At 43.2% G+C, this 20844-nt stretch overlaps 1 protein-coding gene across 1 annotated transcript in view; it reads right to left on the bottom strand.

Moving 5' to 3' along the window:
- Window positions 1-3134: 3134 nt before the first annotated feature.
- LOC129756287 (box A-binding factor-like) overlaps window positions 3135-20844 on the bottom strand; it is a 63839-nt gene continuing 46129 nt past the window's right edge. The window contains exons 5-6 of the mRNA XM_055753110.1: window positions 3550-3874; window positions 3135-3477 (exon numbers count right to left, since the gene is read on the bottom strand). Of these exons, the coding sequence (XP_055609085.1) occupies window positions 3393-3477; window positions 3550-3874 (410 nt within the window). The 3' untranslated portion in view covers window positions 3135-3392. The remainder of the gene's footprint in view (window positions 3478-3549; window positions 3875-20844) is intronic.

Genomic DNA, 20844 nt, shown 5'->3' on the forward strand with positions numbered 1-20844 from the left:
GGGGACGGGGAATATTTCAATTAATATTACGTATCCCTCCCTTCTCACAGTGAGGTGATAGGAAGGGGGGAGGGGGACTACCTTACAATTTTTCATACAACTCGAAAACTATTCAAGATATTGGAACCAAATTTGGCATGGGAAGGTATTTTGATACGAAAAATATGTCAATAATTATTTGAGACCCCTCCCTCTTTACAGTTGAAAGGGAGGGACCTCTTTCATATATATTTTTTTACATATCTCAAAAACTAATAAAGCAAATGGAACCAAATTTGGCATGGGAAGGTATTTGGATACGAAAAATATTCCTATGATTATTTGAGACCCATCCCTCTTTCCAGTAGGGAGATAAAAAGGGGGAAGGGCCTTCTTTTTAATTTTTTACATAACTCAAAAACTAATCAAGCAAATGGAACCAAATTTGGCATGGGCGGATATTTGGGAATGTGACATGTTCTAATGGTTGTTTGAGACCCCTTCTTCTTCCAGCGGGAAGAAAGGAAAGCGGGAGGGAAGTTTCATACAATTTTTATTGCATAGCACAAGAACTACAACAACAAATGGAACCAAATTTGGCATGGAATGATATTTGAGTACGAGAAATGCTTCTATGAATATTTCGTATCCCTCACTCCTCGTAAAGGTGGATGAAAAGGGGGAGAAGAGGTCTCCCTTACAATTTTCAGTATAACTGGAGAGCTGATCGAGCAAATTTAACCATATTTGGCATGTGAGGGTATTTGGATACGAGAAATGTTTCTATTATAAATTGAAGTCCCGCCTCATTTCAACGGAAAGATATAAAGGGGAAAGGGGGGGGTTTCCATACAATTTTTTGCATCACTCGAGAATTAATAGAGCAAATGAAATAAAATTTGGTATCAAAAAGTATTTTAGGACACAAAATACTTTTATGAATATTAAGTTCTCAAGTTTATGCATAACTCAAGAATTTACAACGCAAATAAAACCAAATTTGCCATGGGATGGTTATTTAATACGAGATATTTTTTTATGTCAAACAATTCCTTTCTTGCAGTGGGATGATAGAATTGGGAATAAAGGAAGAGAAAAGCTTACACTTAGCTTTTTTTCCGAGAAATGGACAAAACTTAACATGGAAAATCATTTTGGTATGATTCTATGATTATCTGACACACCACCCTCCTTTCAGTGAGTATGTACAATGTACATAGGAGGAGGGAGGTGAGCCCAATACAATTTTGTTAGCATTAGTTCTCAATTTATGCTAACGAAGCCAACAAATGGAAACGAATATTGCATGGAAAGGTACTTGGTTACGAGATATGTTCCTACGATTGTTATAGACCCTTACGCTTTTCAGTGTAGAGAGGAGAAAAAAGGAAGGGGGTTCCATATACATTTTGTTGTAAAGCTTAAAAACTTATCAACCAATGGAACAATATTTGATACAAGATGATTTTTGGGAATGAATAAAATGGGTATGATTATTAAAAATCACCCCCCATTCAGCAGGGGGGAGGGAAGGACAAGGGGGGCTCTCTTATGAGTTTTTAGCATAAATCCAGAATATATCAAGCAAAAACAACCATATTTTATCAGTTGGATTGTTTGCGTACGATTTATTTGAGACCCTCCTTTTTTAGGGCGAAGCTTAAGAAACAGATTAAAATTATCAGTTCTTTAACACAAATTTATAGATCAAGATTCAGAATATTAGTTTAAGTTATTTTTGGATTGCAATCCAATACTCCAGCTGCAGCTCTCATTTTATAGGGGTTGCTTATGATTTATGTTATAATTTGATTTAAAATAATGGCAACAAAACAATAAAATTTTGAGTGAATTCTGAAAATATCATTCGATTTTGAAAGGTGTAGCAAAGCACACCGGGTCAGCTAGTGATAAATAATTTTTCAAATTTTTTCATCAATTATCTTTAGATTACCTTCATTTCCTCTAAAGAAAGTATTTCAATCACATGATTGGTTTTTGAGATACACGCATACATAACTGTCCCATTTCTAAATGAACTAAGCTTTACTGGTAGTGAAAACAGATTTTATTTATGATGAAATTAAATTCGCATTCATATTATTATCAAAAGTAAGAACAAAAAAATATATCCCAATATCAAGTCAAGCGTTTCATGACTACTCATACTTAGTCAGTTTTTTCCAATGAACCAATTTTAAAGTTAGTATTGATACTGTTTGGTATGTCCAGCCTAGATCTTGATGATCCAGTTTGGTCCATATTTATTATGAAAATTATTCTTAATTTTCGAAAGGTAATGAAAACTTCCTGCTGAGCTCAGACCAACTTCAAACGCATGTTTTCTTCATCCAGAATTCCAGTGAGAGGCGCCACCAAAGTTCCTGAATCAACTCAGGGAAGAACACCATCATCCCCGCAGAAGCTCCAAAAACCCAGCCCGGTTGATAGGTGCCTTCCTACATTTGGTGCACACGCAGTCGTCGGTGGCTTTTGATTTGATTTACGTTTTTATAAGAGAGAAAAATTGATCAGATAACCTGCTGTAGGTCCCGGTATAGGAAGGAAGGTCTACGTTGTGCATCGCACGAGATTTCTTGGGTATGAGAATGGATGTAGGGAAGAAAAAAGCTGCAGGAAAACTCTCTGCACTCCGAATGGCGCGCGAATGGCGCTTCGCGGTAGATGGCAATATGGTAAAACATGTCGCGACAAGCTTTCAGCTGGGAACATAGAATAGCTTTTAGTGTGTTTTTCTTTCTTCTTGTTTTGCTGTAGTTTTTTGTTACTTTCGTCTGTTTCAATAAGTCATGTTTCCCGGTTGAGTAGTAGAAGTTGGCTCAAAATTCTTGGAACGTACTTATCTGAAATTTTAAGGTAATTATTTCTCAAAAAATCTCACCATCAATGAAAAAATCAACATGGAAGAGAGTCTCTTCACCGATTATCAATAGAATGGTATGGCATAAGTTGAGAGTGCAGTTCTTGCATCTTCAAAAATTTATTCGGTCCTTCCAACTGAAGCATCAAGTCGTTCTTCCTAGCCATTAGATTTCACTCATAAAACGTTCTCACTTGTTCCGAATGTCTTTGTCGTTATGAACCAGTTTTGGTGAATGCTTTTCGGATGAGTCATCATAGAAAATACACTATCATCACATTTCTTTCGAGATAATGATGCTACATAAATATATTTATTCTTTAACTAGATTACGCTCTATGCTTTGTTTACGTCCTACTTTCTTTTATAATTATTCTACTCATTAAAAACGACATTCCTATCTCGTTACACCTAAACCAGACTTTGGACACCCGATCTTACTTGCTAAATATTTGGTACTGCGGAAATATGGCTACTTACAATCATGCTTACTGACTAATTTTCAAAACAAATAATTCTACTGCTAAATTATCTAATTACTGGCACGCTCGGCAACTGCCGTACTGGTTATTACACTGGTAATTTCTCCATTTCTGCTGGAATCGATCGTTGGGACACTGGAATAAATAAAATAAAAAACAAGATTAAATGTCTCAAAATGTTTTCACAAATCGATCCAAACCACTCACCTGGTGGAAATATGACGTGACAGGCTGTTGTTGCTAGGCAAATGCGGGGACATGCTACTTCCGCCGCCGGATCCACCCCCGCCGACCGTGGTACTATCGACGTATCTTTGCTGTTGCTGGTCGTGATGGAGGCTGCTGCTGGCGACTGAGGATGCGGACGTTGGAATCGAACCATGAAGATGCTCCATCGAGTGCTGAACCGAAAGCGAATGGCTGTGGGTTGCAATTAGTAGTTGTTTCTGGCTCCCGGGCGATCCACCGGCACCTCCGGGGGGACCAACCTGGGCGTGCAGCTGGGAGCTGATCATCGAGGGAAGAAGTTTGTCTGAAATGGGTGAAGTTTTATCATTAGTTACTGATAGGAAATTGCATTTAATTTAGTTAATTTTGTACCGTCGTGCGGGTAAAAATGAAAAATGTTTGTTTTTTTTTGTATAGAAAATCATAATAAAGATTTTCGATTTTTTTTAAATTAGATTTTTACACACGATAGCTTACACATAACTTCATGTGTTACTTAAAAGATTCTATCAACTCCACTTTAAAAAAAAGTTTTAAAATGAGCCAGTTTGAATGAAATCAATCATTGATAACCGATGGATCAACAAACCAACACGAAAAACATAACCTGATTTAGTTCCTATTAATCATTCTCTATTCAATTGAAGATTTAGATTTTGTCATATATTCCAGTTCCGGCAAAACAACGCATTCAAAAAATAATAATTTGAAATTTAAAACAAATTTTGTAGTTAATATTACAACTATTTCTGACGTCACTTAAGGGGGGAGTAGGGTCTAACACTTTCAAAAAATCGATTTTTTATTTTCTTATTGTAAAACATTTCAAGAATGTTGTGTCAAATTTTCAAGTCAATCGAAGCAAAACTGTAGAAATTATAAGCCTTTATCTCCTCTTATCTAATACTGCAAGAGAGAGAGAGCAGAAACTTCAAAAGCGTTTTTCTCGAAGGAACATTTTTAAAGTCAGTGGACACGTCATTTGAAAACTACTTCACCGATTCTTTTCAAATTTGGAACATATTTTCTACATATAAAATACCAAACCCCAACGATTTTCTTTTTTTTAACTTTGGGGAGATTTTACAGATAAAAAATGGCGGATTTTTTCGTGAAAATCGTAGTTTTTACTTTAAACAGCCAGAAGAATTTCTTAAAAAAAAATTTCAATTAAATAAAATTGTTATGGTCCAGAAAAACATCTATTAAAAATATTTTGCTCTGATTTGACTGACTGACATTCGTCCAGAATTCTATACAAATCGCATTTCTAGGTTCATGCCTGAAATATTACACCTCGCGTAACTTTTGATCTCATCGATAGAACTTTCCGAAAACTTCAGACGTACTAAGTTCATGTTTCAACAATCACTCTGCAAAATTTCAATAAAAAATGTAGCACAGTTCCAGAGGTATTGCAGTTTGAATGAGAAAAGTCCAAAAAGTCCGATTTTCGTAGAATTACTGTATCTCAGGCCACACAAACTCCAGAAAGCTCAAATTTTGTGATATAATAGTGTGATAGTCGATCTATCTAACGTAAAAAATTTGATCAAAAAATATCATCAGAGTAAAAAGTTATGGAAGTTCAAAGTCGAAGTGACAGTGCGCGTGCTTCCAATTTCTATACAATTATGAACGGTACTGTACATAGTACTCTTTCTGTGGGTTTTGGTGGTGTTAGCATGATGCTAGCCATTATATCCTTGATAGATGTACGCTTTAGTCCTCATTAGAATTTAGATCTCTTCAAAGAAACATCAAGTTTCTCGTACGTCTCGGTGGTCGAGTGGTTAGCGTGGTAAGACGGTAATCGCTGGTCCACTGATGGCATGGGTTCGATTCCCATCTCGGTACTGGGTGTTAAATGTTAATCTTAAGTTGTCCATGTCATTTATTCAGTCTGTAAAGCCTAAAACGGCTAAGACGGTGTATGTCTTTATATGTGTGTGTCGTTTTTAAATATTTAAAAAGTTTGAGAAAATTTTCGTATTTTTCCGAATTGAGGAAAATTTACAAAAAAATTGTTTCTTAGATTTAAGAAACCCTGTTTTCAGAACTACTCACAAAAAATTAATTTTTAAATATTTAGAATCAACGCCACCAAGTTAATAAAAGCTAGTTTTAAAAATTTCTTTTAATTGTGCTGATTCTAGTGAATTTGATAATGCATTACATACAAATATCTTCCGATAAATTTTGAATGATTATCTTCTCATTTGTGTGCGTCGATAATGAAAAGATTTTAATGACTCCTTTATATATTAAAAAGATTTCAACGTTAACAACTTAAGTCAGTCTTCTAAAATATTAAAAAAAAGTCTTTTTAAAAAAAACATTTTATAAAACAAAAGTTTAACGAGCGTGTATGTTTACAAGCAACGGGAAGGGTTTTTAACGGCTAGACAAAAGGCCGTTAGATCGAGTTCTGACCATATATTGGAATGATGAGCGATTTTCGTTGTTACTTAAAAAAGTAATGGCATTCATTCTTCGACGAAATTAGTTGTGTTCTTTGATAGGGTTGTTTTTCATCACCATGAGCAAGGCAACATCCCTGCTAGTAGAGAAACATCATCCCTGCTAATTTTCCATGTGTTGTGAACTTCAATCAATACCTACTAGCAATCAATACCTACTAGGTACTTAATCATTGAACCTTTATTAAAACGCCTGTTTTTCCTCATTGCTTAATTGTACAGCTCGTGGTAACTATATGAAGCCAAGAGACTTACTAACATTTTCTGAGTAGAAAAATTGTATTTTATTGGATATTCCTATGAACTTTGAAGTGCTGTTGGTATTCTATGTTGTCGTGGTATGTATATTTTAAGAGGGTTTTAACCTTCAATTTTTATCCTCACTTAAGAACTCATGTTCATGTACATTACATTTGCTCAAATAAACTATTTTTCAATAAACTTTTCAAGGTTTTTCATGGAATCAATCAAGGCCGTGCGAACGAGAAGGAGGGGGGGGGGGGGGGGTTTGGAGGTTTAACCTTCTCCCCCTATTGAATTTGTCGGTTCTTAAGTAACAAGGAAAAATTTATTTCCAATTTCGTAAACGCTCCTTTATTTGTACGAAGTTGATGGACACGTTTTAAAATTCTACAAAAACAATAAATTGTAATAGGAAAACTATAAGGTTTGTTTGTTTTGCTTACGTTTAGTAGCTTTTTCCTATATGGTTGCCTACTGTCTGGATTTCAGCTATTTGCCTCCGTTAGCCACCTTTAATATTTATTATGCTAGGTTAAATTTGAATTCAGCTATTTCTCAATTAATTTCTCACCTATACTCGACAAAGCTCTCGGATGACGTGATAGTTTGGGAACTACGTACTTCTGTAGTGTTTCCGTATAGCCTAGATTCAGAAGTTACGAGTTATTCAAACCACTTAAACATTACACGTACGCCTACCTGCACTCGAGCGATTACACCTTTTCCACCTCCGTGCCACTAGTTTAAGTAAGAACTTTAACACTATTTAGCCCTGAGCTCAAAGATTAGATACAATAAGGAGCTTTGCTGATGCAACCTTTACACTAAGCGCGATTTACTTCTTGTGTTTTGTTTTTGTTTATCTTCATTCCCTTTCCCGCTTAATTAGCCAAATTCACTTCTCACGTACGTGTGAACTCATCTTCTCATTGTAGAACTGTCAATTGAGATTGGGTGCGTTCAATACCGTTTTCGGTATCGAACGTCAGTTCAGTGACACCCCCCATGGTGATAATTCCCAAATAAAATGTTCAGTTGAAGAAATGAATATACTGTAGTATCGTGAAATAACTTGATCCCAAAACGTGTATAAAATAAGTGTTAGCAAACATGTCAAAAAATTTACTCACCCCTGGCAGAATTCAGTCTTATATCACTCTAGGCTAGGCCAAAGACATTTCATTCTACGACACTATATGACGTTGAACTTTTGTGTTGAAACTCTAATATTAATACAAAAAAACCCTACCGCTTCTCGAAAATTGTTTTTTTTAAGAACTGTTTCAAAACAAGTTAATATTTCATTAAAAAATCGTTCATATCACTACAAATTTTCAACTGGTATGAAATATTCTTCAAAAAATCAATTCCAGTCTATATTTTATTTTGTGTTTCTCTCTTCATTAAAAAGAGTTTTGATAAATTACACAAGACCAAATTAACATTTTTCTTAAGTGTAAAGATTTCAAGAGCTTATTCTGAATAATTTTGCTGCCCTGAAACTTTTGTAAACAGATAAAAATTATTTAGAAAAGTTCTGGGAGTTCTGAGTAGGCCTTGGTCGAGTGCGGAAGCGTTTTTCTGTCATTTTGTTGTCGCGTAAATTTTCGGTTTTTCTGGAGAAGTTTGAAAAATTAATGGATAACTATATAATTTACAACCTACCTACCTACCTAAGGGTCCAGCGCCGATTGACCGGCGCATAGGGCTGAGATAAAAGATCTCCACTGCTGGCGATCCGGAGCCAGCGTCTTCACTTGCTGCCGGCCAAGGTTCTCGTCAACTGTGCGGATTTCAGCGGCTAGACTTCGCCGCCACGAGCTTTTGGGCCTGCCTCTCCTTCGATGCCCATCTGGATTCCAGTCAAGCGCCTCTCTGCAAATCTCGTTTTCATCTCTTCGCAGCGTGTGCCCAATCCATCTCCACTTACGTTCTCGAATCTCGATTTCTAGCGCCTTTTGATGACACCGGCGATGAAGTTCAACGTTTGAGATCCAGTTGCCAGGCCACCAAGCGCGGATGATGTTCCGCAGGCACCGATTCACAAAAACTTGCAGTTTTCGCGTCGTCACCGCATATGTGCACCAAGTCTCACACCCGTACAGCAATACGGATTTGACGTTTGAGTTGAAGATTCGGATCTTAGTTCGTAGAGAGATCTGGCGTGACCGCCAGATGTTTCGGAGACTTGCAAACGCAAATCGGGCTTTTCTGATCCGGGTTTCGATGTCCTTCTTGGTACCACCATCAGGCGTAATCTGGCTACCAAGATACTGGAAGCACTCCACTGTCTCAACCTGTTGTCCAGCTACCACGAAATTGGAACGATTTCCTGTATTGATTTCCATCGACTTGGTCTTTCCGACATTGATTTTGAGACCTGCTGCCTTGGAGCTTTCGGTGAGGTCGTCGAGTTTGCTCTGCATGTCTTGTTGTGTTTGGGCGAGCAAAACAATATCGTCTGCCAGGTCAAGGTCGTTCAGTTGCTCCATTGTTGAAGGATTCCACGGCAATCCTCGGTTTGGTCTAAAGTCAATCGATCCAGTCAAGATCTCATCCATTACGATGAGAAAAAGTAGCGGTGATAAAATACATCCTTGTCTCACTCCAGCAGTTACCGGGATTGGTTCGGACAAGACACCGTCGTGCAAGACCTTGCACGAAAATGCCTCGTACTGTGCTTCGATGAGATGGACTAGTTTCTCTGGGACCCCTCTTCGTCTAAGAGCAGCCCAGATGTTTTCGTGGTTCAGTCGGTCAAATGCTTTTTCGAAATCAACGAACACCAGCAGAAGAGAGTCCTGGAATTCGTTGATTTGTTCCAGTATTATTCGTAGCGTTGTGATGTGGTCCACACATGATCGTCCGGATCGGAATCCAGCTTGTTGCCGTCGGAGTGTAGCGTCGATTTTCTCCTGGATCCTGTTCAGGATCACTTTGCAGAGTACTTTGAGGGTTGTACAGATCAAAGTTATGCCACGCCAGTTACCGCACTCTGTTAGGTCTCCTTTCTTTGGGACCTTTACGAGGATACCCTGCATCCAGTCGGCCGGGAATGTTGCAGTATCCCAAATGTCAGCGAAAAGACGGTGCAACATTTGTGCTGACAAGGCAGGGTCGGCTTTGAGCATTTCAGCAGGAATGCAATCGATTCCAGGCACTTTGTTGGATTTCATGTTCTTGATTGCCGCTTCTATTTCAGCCAGCGAGGGCGCTTCCGAGTTGACGCCATTAATGCGACTTACTGTGGGCGCCTCGAGCTGCGGGCTCTGTTGGCCATTGCTATTTGTAACTCGGAAAAGTTGATCAAAATGCTCAGTCCAACGCTTGAGCTGATCTGTTCGATCTGTCAGCAGCTGACCTGCTCGGTTTTTCAGCGGCATTCTTGCATTAGTCCTTGCACCACTAAGGCGGCGAGAAATATCATATAATAATCGGATATCTCCAATGGCGGCGGCTCTTTCTCCCTCTTCGGCTAGGGAGTTTGTCCAGGCTCTATTGTCTCGTCTACAAGCTCGTTTAACTGCCTTTTCCAGCTCCGCATATCTTAAGGGGGCGGCTGCTTTGGCTGACCCGGTACATGCCTGCTCAATTCCGACTTTCGCCTTTCTCCGATCATCGATCATCCTCCAGGTTTCATCCGACATCCATTCACTTCGTCTTCCACAAACTTTACCGAGAGTACCATGGCTCGTCGTGATAAAGGCATTCTTGATTCCACACCACTGTTCTTCGACTGTTCCGTCTGTCGGCAGCTCCGAGGCTCGGGATTCTAGCTGTTCAACGTATGCCCTTTTCACCTCTGGATTCTCCAACCGGCGGACGTCGTATCGACACCCGACTTTCTCCTCGCGCCGTTGGACACGCGCAACTCTCAGTCGTATCTCGCCAAGGACGAGGTGATGGTCAGATGCAATGTCTGCGCTTCGTTTGTTGCGGACATCAAGAAGGCTCCTTCTCCATTTTCGGCTGATGCAGATGTGGTCAATTTGATTTTCTGTTCGGCCATCTCGGGATACCCAAGTGACCTTATGTGCTGGTCGATGGGGGAAGAGCGATCCACCGATCACCATGTTGTTGTTGCCACAAAATTCTACAAACAGCTCTCCGTTTTCGCTCATCTGTCCTAGGCCATGGCGCCCCATGATGCGCTCAAGGTCCTGATTATCGGAGCCAATCTTTGCGTTGAAGTCGCCTAAGTGGATTTGAATGTCACCCTTCGGAATTCTCTCAACCACGCTGTTCAATTGACTGTAAAACTGCTCTTTCTCCTGCAAATCGGCAACGTCAGTTGGCGCATAACACTGGACCATTGTAAGGTTTCTAACCCGTTTTCTGAATCTGGCTACGATTATTCTTTCGTTTATCGGTTCCCATCTTATGAGGGCCGCATGGGCCTGCGGGCTTAACAGGAAACCAACTCCTCGTTCTCGAGTAGCATGTTCTCCTCGTATGCCAGAGTAAAGCAGTACTTGCCCGGACTGTGTCTTGTGTTCTCCAGTGTTAGGCCAACGGACTTCGCTCAGTCCCAATATCTCTAGCTTGAGGCGGCTAGCTTCTCTAGCAAGTTGAGCTAGCTTTCCTGGCTGGGCAAGGCTCAAAACATTCCAAGTTCCAATTCTAGTCCGTGTTTTCATGCTAAAAGTCGTTGCCAAAGTTCCAAATCGGTTATTTCTTCTCTCAGTTTCTGTAACAATACAAGATATCAGGAGCAGTAGGTTGTTAGCCTAAAGTCCCTATCCCGCGATGGGGCTGCCACCTTGGACTTAGCTGGCGGGAGCCGCATTTCATAAATTCAGCCGCTTGCTGCAAGACAGACGCTGTTTGAGCCGCCCCTGACCTGGAGAACAGACGCTCGGTTGTTGTTGCACGCCGCCCCTGACCTGGGGAACAGACGCGTGCGGCCACCTTCTCAGTCTGCATGCGACCAAAGCATCCACCGGGGTTGGGTACCCGATCTCCGCTTAGGTTACTCGCATCCCAGCCGGCACCACGGGGAGGTAGAGATAGGAGTTGTGAATAAGAGGTGATATGACCACTATGGGGTCTCGTGTTGCACATTATCCACCGTTTACCAGCCATATAATTTACAAGAAAACGAAGAATTTTTTATCGTACCAGGCTTAAAATCAGGAATCATTTTTTATGATTCCATCGCGTTTCAAAGTGTCATCAATCTACATTGCAAAGAAACCGATGATGCAGGACCGCTGAATCACTAATGTTCACCGTGAATTCAGCAAAATATCTTCAGATTGGTGAGTTCGTTCCATTATTTTTTCTTTTGTTGGTTATATAATCGATCTTTTTCATTGATTACAAATACAAAATAGCTTAACTCTATTAAAGGGGAATTGTGGGGGGTTGTATAGGTCATCAAACGATCAAAAGACTGATATACAATGGATTGTGGGTTCAAGCCAGCCGGAGTATCTCGGCAAATTTAGAATCATGAGAAGGTTACTTCGGTACCTTTTCAGGATTCTTTATATTTTTCGAACAGTTGGAAGGGAGTGAGATGAGTCAAACCTATCCCAAACCAGTGGTAACGGACCCCTTGGTTGTGTTGCAAGTATTGTTGATGAGTTAAGCATAAACAATATTTGAATGTGCGATCGAGACTTCCCGTAACTACTCGGGTCGAAAGACCTATCAGCCGCTGGTGGGTTCTCATACATACATACATACATACATACATACATACATACATACATACATACATACATACATACGCTCTGCGACGTAGTTCCACCTCCCCGTGGTGCAGAGTGGAAACGTGTCTGCTTTATGCAGATGTACGGCCGAGAGAACTACACCCCCCCCCCCCCCCCTTATGAAGACCCTCGCTAACGAATTTGGATTACGACAATGGAATTTCTATCGGAAACCGACTCCATTGGTGAAGGTGTGAAGCTAACCGTGCCGATGTACCTGGAAGGCTGGCGGGTCGTTAAGTCACGCCAGTCTCTAACGGTTGCCTGTGGGGCACCGGGACACACCCCACAGTATCCCAGTCCTTGCTGCGCTAAGCAGGTCACTGGCGCAGTGGACCGTCTGTTACCTAGCTACTCGTGGGATTCAAAATGAGCAAAAATCCAAATAAAACAAAAAGGGACGGAACGGATAAAGGCGAAAGCCCGAATCCGTTCGGCGGGAGTAGCCTTAGGCGTTCACCGGTTAGGCAATCTGCCAAACCGGTGGACCCGACGGCAACGTCGGTGGAAACACCGTGCGATGAGCGAGCGGACCCGTACGAACAAGTACAAGAAGCGCTGGAAGACCTACTGAGCTCCCCGGAACTCCAAGATCCGGGAGCTCCAGTAGAGTTGGTCACGGCCATGGCTGGCATCGCTGACCTTGTGGAATGTGTGAAGGGGAAGTCCAACATCCACAAGGAAATACGCGAGAAGCTAGCCAGGGTGATGCAGCTCTTCATCGCAGCCAACAAAGCTGTGGTGGAACGGCTTGCGGAGCCCGAGGCCGCCAGACCAAAAGAGCGAGGGCCGGCAGAGACCCCTCTGAGGGCGGACACCATCCGCCCAAAGAAGGTCAATGCCTTTGCCCAAACAGAGGGCAGCCTTGCGTTTGCTGGCAACAGCAAACGTAAGAGAGGGTCTCCCGGGGAACTCAGACCCGGTGACCCTAAGAAAAGAGCGGAGGATCCGTCTGTCCGGCAGGATCCTGCGGCCAGCGCTTCCAAGCGGGCGGAAGGCCCTGCCGAAAAGGCAGATGAGCCGACGAGCGCAAATACCGGATGGCGGACGGTATCGCGCAAAAGGGGAAGGCCCAAAGGTACGGAGACGGGAAAAGGCAAACCCCAACCCCAACGACGCAAACGTCGCGTCAGGGAGAGGGGCGAGGCGATTGTCGTCAAAGCACCTGAGGGCACGTACGCAGATGTCTTGCGACAGATGCGTACGAACGAAGATCTCGCCGATTTAGGCGAGAAAGTTCGGAGGATCCGTCGGACACGCACCGGCGAGATGATCCTCGAACTGAAGCGTGGTGCTGGAAACTCCAGCGGGACCCTTACGGCTAAGGCGGCCGAAGCTCTTGGCGACAAGGCTGAGGTGCGTGCCCTCTGTAAGGAGGTGACCATCCGGGTCAAAAACCTGGATGAAGTCACAACGGAAGACGAACTGCGGGTGGCACTGGTCGAGCAGTGCAAAATCTGCTCTGACCAGATGACGGTTCGTCTGCGGAATGGCCCTCCCAAATCTGGTATGCAGATTGGGCTGGTCAAACTTCCGGTTGCAGCAGCAAACGCCGCACTTAGGTGTGGGCGGCTAAAGGTGGGATGGTCTATCTGTCAGATATCCATCCCCCAGCAACCGGACCGGTGCTTCAAGTGCCTGTTGAACGGTCACAAGTCGTTCGACTGCACTGGGCCAGACAGAAGTGGCATGTGCTGGCGCTGCAGTGAAACCGGCCACAAGTCGACTAACTGCAAAAAGCCTGCCAAATGCCCTGTCTGCGCTGGAGACCACGCTGTTGGCAACCCTAGGTGCCCCGCCTACACAAAGGCGCAGGCGGTACCACCCCGGGCGCCAAGAGCATAGAGGTCGTCCAACTTAACCTCAACCACTGCTACACAGCACACCAGCTGTTGCGGCAGATGACAGTTGAGGAAAAGTTGGACATCGCGCTAGTGGCAGACCCATATCGCAGAGCTGCGAATGGCATTAATTGGGCGACTGATGATGCCAAACTGGCCGCGATATGGGTTACAGGTAGTTTCCCCATACAAGAAGCTGTGGCGACGGAAAACGAAGGCATGGTGGTGGCCAAAGTTAACGGGATCTACTTCTGTAGCTGCTATGCTCCCCCAAGATGGTCCTTGGAGAGGTTTGGCACTATGGTTGACAAGATGGTGGATGTGCTAATGGGGAAAAGCCCCATCGTTATTGCTGGCGACTTTAACGCATGGGCCGATGAATGGGGTAGCCGCCTAACTAACCCCAGAGGTCAAATTCTTTTAGAAGCCCTGGCGAGGCTTAATGTGGATCTGGCCAACGTAGGGAATACCAGTACCTACCAAGGTTGGAACGGGAGCGAGTCAACCATAGATGTCACCTTCGGTAGCCCGGGGTTGGTAAGCGATTGGATGGTGAGCGAGGCCTACACGAATAGCGATCACTTCGCGATTCGCTATCGGCTAGGCTCAAGTACGCGGACAGGTAGACGCGAGTCTCGTACAGGAGAACGCCTCTGGAAGACAACGCAGTTCGACCAGAACGTCTTTGTCGAAGCGTTGCACTGGGAGAGGAACCTGGACAACCTGTCCGCGGAAGAACTGACGAGGGTTCTAGCTCGCGCTTGCGATGCTGCGATGCCGAGAAGGGCCAAGCATAAAAGCACTAGGCCACCCGTCTACTGGTGGACGGAGGAAATTGCGGGTCTGCGTGCCGACTGCCATAGGGCAAGGCGCAGGATGCAGAACGCAAGGACCCAAGAAGAGCGAACGGAGCGTAGGCCACTCTTCACAAGCGCGAGATCGGCCCTCCGCAGGGCCATCAACGCAAGCAAGAGGGCACGTTTCAAACAGTTATGCCGTGACGCCAACGACTGTCCATGGGGTGATGCCTATCGGATAGTCATGGGCAGAACTAAAAGTGGGGGTGCACCACCTGAAACGTGCCCCGATAAACTGAGAGTCATCATCAATGAGCTGTTCCCACAGCACGATGTTACCCGCTGGCCAACAGTCCCGTATGACTGGGACACCAGCGCCGAAGAGAGGATAACGGTGGAAGAACTTCGCGAGATCGCCAAGTCTCTCCAACCGAGGAAGGCCCCCGGACCGGATGGCATTCCGAACGTCGCGGTGAAGGCCGCGATCAGGGAATTCCCCGATATGTTCCGAACATCGTTGCAGCGATACGTGACGGAACGGGTGTTTCCTGACACGTGGAAACGGCAGAAACTTGTTCTTCTGCCAAAGCCGGGTAAGCGCCCAGGAGACCCATCGGCATATCGGCCGATCTGTCTACTGGATACAGCGGGTAAGGTCCTGGAGAAGGTGATTCAGAACCGACTTCAGAGATACACGGAAAGTGAGGGCGGACTCTCGGGGAAACAGTTTGGTTTCCGTCGAGGTCGCAGCACCGTAGATGCCATCCGCTCGGTCATCGAGGTAGCGGACAGAGCCAGGCTGACCAAGAGGAGAGGGCTCCGCTTTTGCGCGGTTGTCACTCTGGATGTGAAGAACGCCTTCAACAGTGTCAGTTGGACAGCGATTGCGTCGTCGCTCATCCAAATGAGGATCCCGGCATATCTGTATAGGCTTGTGGAAAGTTACTTCCACAATCGCCAACTGCAGTATATGACCGGCGAGGGTTTGCGAACACAAGAGGTTTCGGCGGGTGTTCCACAGGGGTCAATACTCGGCCCAGTTCTGTGGAACATCACTTACGACGAACTCCTACGAACGAGCCTCCCATCGGGAGCCGAACTCGTAGGATTTGCAGATGATGTAGTCCTCTTGGCGAGGGGCTCCTCAACAGCGGAGGTTGAGCTACTGGCCACGGTAGCTATCCAGGAAGTGGAACGCTGGATGCACTCCAAGTGCCTGCGTCTAGCCCACCACAAAACCGAGATGGTGCTTATCACCAACCTGAAATCACCCCAAACAGGTACCATTGCCGTTGGACCGTGCAACATCGTGTCTAAACGCGCAATTAAGTACCTAGGGGTGATGATTGACGACAGGCTCAGCTTCACGAGCCATGTCGATCACGTGTGCAAGAGAGCGGCAATGGCCACGGCCGCACTCACACGAATGATGCCGAACTCCTCGGCTATCCAAAGCAGCAAAAGGCGGATCATTGCAAGTGTGACCACTTCGATCTTGCGGTACGGAGCAGCGGCCTGGAGGCAGGCCCTGGGAGGAAGCTGTAACCTGCAGCGACTGAGCAGCGTTCAGCGGCTGATGAACCTGCGGGTTATCAGCGGATACCGGACCATGTCGTCCGAAGCCGCCTGTGTGGTAGCGGGTGTTATGCCCATCTCGGTTCTGCTAGAGGAGGATGTCTATTGCTACGACAACAGAGACACGCCCAACGTTCGAGATCTCGCCAATGAGGACTCGATGTCCAACTGGCAGCAGCTGTGGGACAGCTCAACGAGAGGAAGGTGGACCCATCGTCTGATCCCGCACATCGGGAGCTGGATCGGAAGAAGGCACGGTGAAGTGGACTTCTATATGACGCAATTCCTGACTGGTCATGGATGCTTCATGAAGTACCACTACCGGTTTGGACATGTGGCTTCGCCATATTGCCCAGATTGTGGAGACGAAGAGGAGACACCCGAACATGTGGTGTTTGTCTGTCCGAGGTTTGCGGCGGTACGTACTTCCATATTTGCCGCCTGTGGGCCTGACACGACAGCAGATAACGTTGTACAGAGGATGTGTGCGGATTCCAACACTTGGCATGCGGTCAGCGATGGGTTCACCCGGATCATGACTGCCCTGCAGAGGAGCTGGAACCAACGGCAGTCCGCGAACGGTGTAGGATGACTCCATCGGCGGGGAGCATCTGAGTAGTGTGCGTCCGATCCCCTGATCGAAGCTACAAAGATAAGGCATCATCTTCTGCGTAGCGGAGGTCAGGGGTGCGCCGCGAACGTGTGTAGGATACCTCAATGTCGGGGGGTATCCGAGTTGTGCCGCTTCCTAAGAGGGAAACTGCGGGGATAAGACTATACCTTCCTCGTAGCGGATCTCGAGGGAAGAGGGTTAACCACTGTCGGGGGATACCCACGGGTAGAGAGGCTCTCGACGCCGGGCGAGCCTCTCGAGTCGGTGTAGGATGTCGTCACCGTCGGGAAACATCCGAGTCGTAGCGTTCCAAGTCCCGAATGTGTGCCGTGACAGGCGCGAGTCTAGGATAAGCTGCTCTCGATCTGGCACACAACGGGCAGGAAAATCCGCGGGCCAAAAATCCTAGGGTTGCCAACCAAAGGGGGATAAAGAAGACCGGACAACGGTCGGAGTAGACTGACCCCATCGACGGGGGGCTGTCGAGTAGAGTGCGTCCGACCCCACGGTTTGAAGTTACAAAGATAAGACAATACCTTCTGCGTAGCGGATGCCGTGGGTGCGCCGCGTTCGTGTGTAGGATGCTCCACCTTCGGGGAGTATCCGAGTAGAGCGGTTCTCAACGACAGAAGCTGCGGGGATAAGACTTGACCTTCTTCGCAGTGGAAATCGTTGGGAAAGGGTTATTCCACGTTCGGGGAATACCCACGGGTAGAGTGGCTCTCGACGCCGGGCGAGCCATTCGAGTCGGTGTAGGATGACGTCTTCGTCGGGAATCATCCGAGTCGTTGCGTTAAGTCCCGCGCGTGTGCCGTGACAGGCGCGAGTCTAGGATAAGCTGCTCTCGATCTGGCACACGACGGGCAAGGTGGCAAACTTCGAACCCTGAAGATAAGAGGTCGGGCTTCGAGTCGGAAGAGGAGAGGTCAGGCCTCAAACCTTCAGGCGGAGAGGTTTGTGTGGTAAACCCCGAGTCTTTATGATAAGAGGTCGGGTCCCGAGTCGTAAGAGGAGGGATCAGGCCCCTTACCAACAAGAGGAGGGGTACAAGTGGTCACCTCGAGTCATTACGAGGAGAGGTCAGATTTCAAGTCGTTAGAGGAGAGATCGGGCCTTGAATCGTGCAGAGGAGAGGTAAACCTCGAGTCGATGCGAGGAGGGGTCGGATCTCAAGTCGTTAGAGGAGAGATCAGGCCTCAAGTCGCGAAGAGGAGAGGTTTGTGTGGGAATCTCGAGTCATTGCGAGGAGATGTCGGTTCTCAAGTCGTTAGAGGAGAGTTCAGGCGTCGAGTCGTAAGGATGAGAGGTTTTGCTGAAAGTGGTCTCGTTAATGAGTATTGCCTTTGAGCGCGTTAGCGCGAATAGACCTCCCACTATTGAAGCATAGTGTACCAAACAGTTCGAGGTGGGAACCAGGTCTGCGGCCCCAGGTGGAGTTTAGGGAGTAGGGGGTATACACGGAGTATATCATGAGTCTTCCCATTGTACCCATGGACCCAGAGTAGCAAACTGGGGGGACGCGGTGGCTCGCCGTGCCTTGGAATACAATCCGTAAACCGGGATTTACCACCTGTGGTTACCAACTAAAAAAAAAAAAAAAAAACATACATACATACATACATACATACATACATACATACATACATACATACATACATACATACATACATACATACAAAAATTATTTAGAAAAGTTCTGTTGTTTTCTGACAAAAATAAATGTTGTTATATAACTATCTATTTGTTTTGTAAAATAATAGACATTTAAAGATTGTTTAAAGAAATATAAACTAAGTGGAAATTAAGATTTTTTTTAAACAAAAATCGAAATTGTTTGCAGGCTTCAACAAATTTGATAAATAAAATAATTTTATTAAGCTTACTTCAATAATATCAGAAATCTTTCTCTTTACATTTTTTTTAAACTGTAGAGTTGAACTTGTTTAGATAATTTATTTTATATGGATTTGTTAGTCCATCAGTTGTCAATAATAGATTTTACTCAAACTGATTAATTTTAATTTTATAAACTCCATATCACCAAAGTTTCGAGCTCAGGACGCCTAAATCTACCAAATCAATCATTAAAATATATAGGCACTAAAATTGTGTCTCTTGAAATATCATTTAAATTCTATTGATAAGTTTTTAAAATGGTAAGCATTTTCATTGAATTTTTTTTTTCTTAAATGCAAAAAACTTATCTTTTTCATATTCATATTATATTTGAATTTTTCCACCAATGGAAAGCTGGAACTTTCCCCTTTCACTTGGGCCCAAATTTTCAATAATCCATCGAGGGGTCTCGAGCTTTTCTTTGATTTTTTTTGCCTATTTAATGGTTCTTTCAAGAACCATACTTATAACTGTTGAAACACTTGTCTTACCTTTAGTGTTATTCTAACTATATGTCAATAACATGATATAATGGGAAAATTTCCTGGCTATAATTTTGTTGATGACGTCAAAGTGATACAAATTAAGAGAAAAGAGTTTAAATGTCGTTAACAGGGTTTCAACATTACTTTTGGATATTTTATAACAATCCAACATCATTTGAAAAATTTGACAAGTCTGTTATAGTATAAATCTTAAAAATAGATATTCGACCTATTCGACCGAATACTTAGCTCAACTATTCGGTGAGCCGAATTTTTGGCCTAACGGTTTTTGGGCGGTATTCGGCACCAAATATTCGGTATATTTCTAGTTTATTTACTTTAAAATCAATCTTTTACATAAATTTAATCAGAAAAATCTAAAGTAAAGATCATTCATGGAGTTTTATTAAAAACCCAATTTAATACACTTAACAGTGGATTTGAGCCTTTCTTTCAGATTCAAAACATTGTTGTTTTGCGTGTTTCAATCCATAACGGTAGAATGTTTACAAAAATCACTTTAGTAAATGATTTTCGTTAAATGAAGCTCTCAAACGGAATAAACTATAGGGGATGAAAAAAAAACTATAGGAGATAAAATTTGTCAAATTTGCCAAATTTGTCAAATTTGTCAAAAATGTCAAATTTGCCAATTTTGTCGATTAAATCAATATTGTCAATTTTATGGATTTTGCTAGTTTTGATAATTTTGTCGATTTTGTCGATTTTATAAGTTTTGTAATTTTTGTTTATTTGATTCAGTTTTGTCAATTTGTTCAATCTTGTCAATTTTGTCAATTCTGTAAATTTTGTCAAATTTGTCAATTTGATAAATTTTGTCAATTTTGTCAATTATAATAATTTTGTAAAATTTGTCAATCTTGTCAATTTGGTCTATTTTGTCAATCTTGTCAATTTTGTCAGTTTTGTCAGTTTTGTCAATTTGGTCAAATTTTTCAATTTCGTCGATTCAATCAATATTGTGATTTTGCGATTTCTGTAAATTTTGACGATTTTGTCGATTTAATCAATTTTGTCATTTTTGTCAATTTTAACAATTTCTTCAAAATTTGTTCAGATTTATTAATTTTGTCAATCTTGTCAATGTTTACAATTTTCTAAATTTTGTCAATTTGGTCAATTTTGTCAATCTTCTCAATTGTGACAAACTTGTCAATTTTGTCAATATTGACAATTTTGTCAATCATGTCAATTTTGTCAATTCTGTCAGTTTTGTAAATTTTGTCAATTGTGTCAATATTGTCGATTTTGTCGAAATAGTCAATCTTGTCAATTTTGTCAGTCTTGTCAATCTTGTTAGTTTTGTCTATTTTGTGAATTTTGTCAATCTTGTCAATTTTGGCAATTTGGTCATTTTGTCAGTTTTGTCAATTTGGTGAATCTTGTCAGTTTTGCCAATTTGGTCAATTTTGTAAATCTTGTCTTTTTTGTCAAATTGGTGAATGTTGTCAGTTTTCACATATTGGTCAATTTTGTCAATTTTGTTAATTTTATCACTTTTTTCAATCTTGTCAATTTTGTAAGTTTGTCAATTAAGTCAATCTTGTAAATGTTGTCAATTTTGTCAATTGTGTCAATATTGTCGATTTTGTCGAAATTGTCGATATTG

The sequence above is a fragment of the Uranotaenia lowii genome, chromosome 3 (assembly GCF_029784155.1).
Source record: "Uranotaenia lowii strain MFRU-FL chromosome 3, ASM2978415v1, whole genome shotgun sequence".
In the NCBI taxonomy this organism is placed as follows: Eukaryota; Metazoa; Arthropoda; class Insecta; order Diptera; family Culicidae; genus Uranotaenia; species Uranotaenia lowii.